Consider the following 5,446-nt stretch of genomic DNA (forward strand, 5'->3'; position numbering starts at 1 on the left):
TCCATAACATTTTGGAGTCCGAAAAACACGTGCACTTGGATAGACGGAATTATATTGTTTGATTCTCCTGACATTTTGGATACCTATGCTCATCAGGTGAGTGTAGCTCCAGGAAAAACACAAATAAAGAACAAACGATCAAAACAAAGCGAGCTCATTACATTCTTTTGATTCACTGATGATAGCTGCAGCCTAGCTAAGCACGCGGTTACAACAAGTTTATAAAGTTACAGAGAGTTTAACACCAAGTTTATTTTTAACAAATAGGATGACGAAAAGGAGCTGCCAAGGGAAATGAATGCAAAGGAGAATCTCTGAAAGCTAATCTCCGGATGAGCTCGGGCTTAAGCAGAACTACCGAGGATACCTTGAAGATGAAGCGAACTCCTCTTCCATACTGTACTGCCTGGACAATACCTCGCTCCTACCTCCATCTGCAGTCCATGGACCATTTCTTACACCACCCCCCTCATGTCCCCTGGATGCTTGAGTGCCTTCGAGTTTGATCTCCACTTGCTTCATGGACGGACGATCCTCTCCTCTTAATGCTATACACATTGCTGCAAGCGCTGCGACTTCTTCCATGTCACTGCCTCCCTCTTCCATAACTTGCGGATCTAGTATCTCTGACAAATTACCTTGCGCGAATAAGGTAGAAAAGTGAGTGACAAGGCCTTCATCTTCAGAAGAGATGTATGAAAATGGTTTCTTTCTAGTCAACAACTCCAGAAGCAAGACGCCAAAGCTGTACACATCACTTTTTTCTGTGAGACGCCCGGTATAGAAATACCCGGGGTCCAGATATCCTCTTGTACCTTGCACTCTTGTTGTGATCCCTGATCTATCCAACGGAACATACCTTGAAGCTCCAAAGTCTGCGACCTTTGCTGTTAGAGTATCATCCAAAAGTATGTTAACAGACTTGATATCTCTATGGATGATGGGTACTGAAGCTGTTGAGTGAAGATAGGCTAAAGATCTGGCTGCCTCAGTTGCTATCCGTAGCCTATCATTCCATGACAATGATCTTGGTCCATCAACATGAAGATGATCATAGAGAGTGCCGTTGGATATAAACTCGTAGACCAACATGGGGACCTCTGTTTCAAGGCAACAACCATAGAGTTTTACCACATTTCTATGGTTGATCTGTGATAGGATAGCAACCTCATTAATGAATTCATCAATCTCCTTTTGAATCGCTGCCTTTGGTTTCTTGATGGCTACAACATGGAGATCTGATAGAATTCCTTTGTAGACCGTACCATGCCCCCCACCACCAAGCTCACGAGATTTATCAAATTTATTTGTTGCCTTCTCAAGCTCGTCTAAGGTTATAATCATTCTCTCTGTAATATCCGCTCTTTGAGATACCAATTGTCGCAACAATTGTCCACGGTTTTTTTCGAAGAACTTCTGTTTCAACATCTGCGCTCTTCGATATTTGAATTTCTTATGTGTGAAGGATCCAGCGAGAACAAATAGTATGATGACTGCCCCAACAGCAACTCCTATGGAGAGGTATAAACCTACAAAGATGTACATAGTATTATTCATTTTCTCTATCATCACATCAGCATGGTATTATACATTGGTCTAGAGTTATTAAGCAGCAGGAGTAATCAACAAAGTTCACTCAAGTAACCTTTTGGCTTCCTGAGTTCGTATTACAAGAAGAAAATTGGTTTGAGAAAGAGAAAGTTCAGGGTTTGAGATAAATAAATTTAAATGCCACAGTTCAAGTTGGAGCAAGACACATGCATCAAATTATGTACTTACGGGTAGTAAGCTATTATTTTCATGGGAAAAGGCAAAATGGCCGATTAGTACCTACACTAGAATGCCAATATGTACTGCTTGAAACAAATAACAGGTCCTGCTCTAGACTAGCGCATTCTACAGGTAAGAGCGGAGGGTAAGCGACCATTTTCAATGGGAAATACTATAATACTTTTCTTCATGTGAAATTAAACAAGAGGATGACGGAGGGATCCTCATAAAGTTGCAGGGTTACTCACCTATAGGTAAGGGCATGCGTCCATCTGGAGGCAAAAGTAAAATACACTATGTTAAAAAAATGATAGAGGAACAAGGAAATTAATAGCGTAAACACATACTTCCATATTACAATCGTAGATACATGTTCTAACCTTCGTCGGGAAGGTAGGGGTTGCTGCCCGGCTTGTCGTAGCCATCCATAAACTGGCATAAATAGCCTCTGCTCCCTCGTTTACAGTAGCTGTTCTTGCTCTTGCAGAGCTTGCGGGCTACCTCCACTGGACAGCCCGGATGTGCCGTCATATCATCAGGCCGCGGTAAGTCCTGTATAACCTCCCACTGCAGAACTTGGGGAACCTGTACCTTGGCTATTTCGTATTTCTCCCGCCCTGCTATTTCCTTGGACAACCGTCGCTGATCGAACCACCCCTCCTCTGCAATTAGTGTGTACGCGGGCTGCGACGTCAACTCCTGGTCGCGGTTCCTATTGACAACCATCAACGACGTGGGCAAGCCGTTGGAGGACATGGGGATATTCGCTTGGCAGCAGCCCATGCCGTTGCAGTATCTTCCTCTGTTTGCTCGCTGCAATACCGTCCCGAAGAAGGTTTCACTGATGTTGGAGGGGCAGAAGGAGGCACAACCGCTGATGACATCCTCGGTGTCATCCCCGATCAGCATCACATAAAGGTTGCAGCCCGATAGGATGAACTCGTTACCAGTCGATAGCGAGTAGGGTGCCTCCGAGTAGTTGCCAAAGAAAAACACAGTGCTTGACCGGCCGGAGGAGATAGGCATGATGGCATTGGTGCGGAGTATGCGCACCGTGTTGGTCCGGAGGGAGATCTCCGTTACATGGAAGTTGCTGTCCATGCCGAAGTCGGGGTCGCTGAGGACGAGGAGTAGCTTTGCTGGTTGTTGGCCTGTATTACAGGTAAGGTTGAACCCTGGCCAGTAGCACCGGGCTGGGCCCATGCCGAACGGGTACGGCACGCTCATGTTGCCACAGGTGATGTCGCAGTCGGGCATCCCTTGCGCCTCCGCCGGGGAAACTTCTGCTCCAGCAAGGAGCGGCGACGTCAGCATCGCCACCACTGCGGCCGCCATCACCACCCCCAAGTTGGTTGTTATGTGCACCATTGACTGGTTGAGCTTGTGTGCCTAGCTAGCTAGCTCCTGAACCATGCATCGCTCTTCAGCCTGGCCGGCTTATAAGGTGGCTCGCACTCTGGTTGCCCGGACGAGCACCTGCTGCGCGCTAGGCCCAGCTATCACGAGGTAAAAGTAATTTTCGACGAGTGAGAACCAAGGACATCTCCAAGAGGCGGGGTCAAATGTCCTCTCCATTTGTCAAAAAAGTGTAGCCATGGTACCCAAGGGAAAATCCCCAGCTGTCCACGTATTTTATCGAACAGGCTGTGCGCCCCGTGGAGTGTGAAACGTGACCGCCGCCCACATACCTAAGGGATGAGTTGCGGTGATGGTCGAGAGGGAGGCGTCCGTGACGACCACATACGCAAGATGCTCTCGTCCGCCGGACCGCTGCCCCCGCCTACCAACCGCACACGCAACAACCCGTTCATGTATTCTATCGAACAGGTTGCGTGCGCCATCAAGTGTGATATTTGCGGGCCGATGAGATGCGGGATGCAGCGGCGCAAAGAGCAGACCCCGCAAAGCCGATCCATAAAAAAGCATATTCCGCGAATATATTTTTATACGGGTCCGTTTGAGGGGTCTGCATATGTGGCCGTCCGCGCCGGCCCGCAAAGGCCATTTTGTGCGAACTGCAAACACGTTTTGTGGGCCGTCGGGATGCGGGGTCTGCTAGAGTTGCTCTAAGGGGCAACCCCAGCCGTCCACATATTTTATCGAATAGGATGTGTGCCCCGTGGAGTGTGAAACGTGACCGGGATGAGTTGCGGTGATGGTCGAGAGGGAGGTGTCCGTGACGACCACATACGCATGATGCTCTCGTCCGCCGGACCGCCGCCCGCGCCTACCAGCGCAATAGAACCCGGTAGCAGCCGCACACGCAACAGCCCATGTAGCATGCACGCGGGCGAACCCGTGCATGTATTCTATCGAACAGGTTGTGTGCGCCATCGAGTTTGGCGAGACTTGAGGTAGAAGGTGACCAGGATGAGCTGCAGAGCTTCGGACCAGGGAGCGAGAGAGAGAGAGAGAGAGAGAGAGAGAGAGAGAGAGAGAGAGAGAGAGAGAGAGAGAGAGAGAGAGTTAGGGGGCGGAGACGCAAGGACCTGAGGCTGGGACTATGGCGAGCTGGCCGACCGGCGGGTGGGGTTGCCGAGGAGAGAGAGGAGCAACGTGCGGGTTGGGAAATAGGGTTACTTCCATGTGGGGTCTGCGCGGGTGTCTCCAGACCAAATAGCCAAACGGTATGCGCTCTCCAGTCACAGATTTTTTTTCCCATATAAAGCGTCTAATCATGGTACGTGTTGTAAGGGCACCTCCAACCGGCCGACCCAAACTGCTCGCCGATGTAATGGACCAAAGCGCAGGCCCAATGCGTGGACCCAAACTCGCGGTATGTATGGCAAGGACATCTCCAAACACATGCCAAAAAATGCCCGCAAATGTCTTGGCAGACGCGTCCGAACCATTTTTTTCCATCCAACGCGACGCCACATACTTATGTGGACGCGTTCACGTGCTTGAATTCTGGCAAACCAGTTGTAAAAGCTGGGTGTGGTTTAAGGGAGTCCGGACCTCCCCCACCTAGGACTCCGACAACCCTGTTGCACAGCGAAACTCACCTAGAGCTAGCGTCTTTCTCAATATATCCCTCCCGCCTTGCTCAGTACCTGCTCCCTCCCAGACCAACAATACCGTTATACCACCCCGGCCTCCCGCCCCATACCCTGTCAGACCTCCGCCGCTCGACCCGAGTATCAGTAGCTGAATATTTACACATGTAGCCTCCTCCAATCCGTTCGGTGAAATGTTGTTAAGCGTTTTTTGAGGGTTTCATTGTTTATCTTTAGGGAAAGATGATGGAATTGGATGAGGAGTACTACTACAATGAGTTCATGGAATCAACGCAATTAAAATCTCACAGACTAGCCCCAAATTGGGGCAGGGGGTGTGGGGGAGCTCTAGGGGAGTCCTGGTGTGCACCCATAATCCAGGACACCGTCACCATGGCCATTTGGTTATTTTTCTGTCCAAACAAGGGCCCAACTTAACATCAATAAATTGGTAAAAGTAGTAGAGTACACAAGCTAGCTGGAATATAATGATACATTTTGACCCAACATCTGACATGTGAGTAGGCCGTACATGTGGCGTGATGCTCGCTCTGAATTTTTCGACTGCCAGGATTCCAAGAGAACATTTGAGCAGGCAGAACACGTAGCATGGTACTCACTCTGAATTTTGCAGGAGTGCCGAGATTCCAACATGTGAGCAGGCAGGAGCAGGACATGCG

At 49.3% G+C, this 5,446-nt stretch overlaps 2 protein-coding genes across 2 annotated transcripts; both read right to left on the reverse strand.

Moving 5' to 3' along the window:
- Positions 1-1,569, reverse strand: LOC141042575 (wall-associated receptor kinase 5-like). The gene has a single exon (XM_073511393.1). It carries the CDS (start codon positions 1,567-1,569, stop codon positions 355-357), a length of 1,215 nt encoding a protein of 404 aa, XP_073367494.1. The 3' UTR covers positions 1-354.
- Positions 1,570-2,145: 576 nt separating this feature from the next.
- Positions 2,146-3,162, reverse strand: LOC109784641 (wall-associated receptor kinase 2-like). Its single transcript, XM_045234419.2, has one exon. It carries the CDS (start codon positions 3,136-3,138, stop codon positions 2,146-2,148), a length of 993 nt encoding a protein of 330 aa, XP_045090354.2. The 5' UTR covers positions 3,139-3,162.
- Between the last annotated feature and the right edge of the window lie 2,284 nt (positions 3,163-5,446).

Source organism: Aegilops tauschii, chromosome 3 (assembly GCF_002575655.3).
Source record: "Aegilops tauschii subsp. strangulata cultivar AL8/78 chromosome 3, Aet v6.0, whole genome shotgun sequence".
NCBI classification, from domain to species: Eukaryota; Viridiplantae; Streptophyta; class Magnoliopsida; order Poales; family Poaceae; genus Aegilops; species Aegilops tauschii.

What these genes read in the sequence shown, in the direction of transcription:
- LOC141042575 (XM_073511393.1), bottom strand. Translation starts at nt 1,569, where the DNA reads ATGATAGAGAAAATGAATAATACTATGTACATCTTTGTAGGTTTATAC.
- LOC109784641 (XM_045234419.2), bottom strand. Translation starts at nt 3,138, where the DNA reads ATGGTGCACATAACAACCAACTTGGGGGTGGTGATGGCGGCCGCAGTG.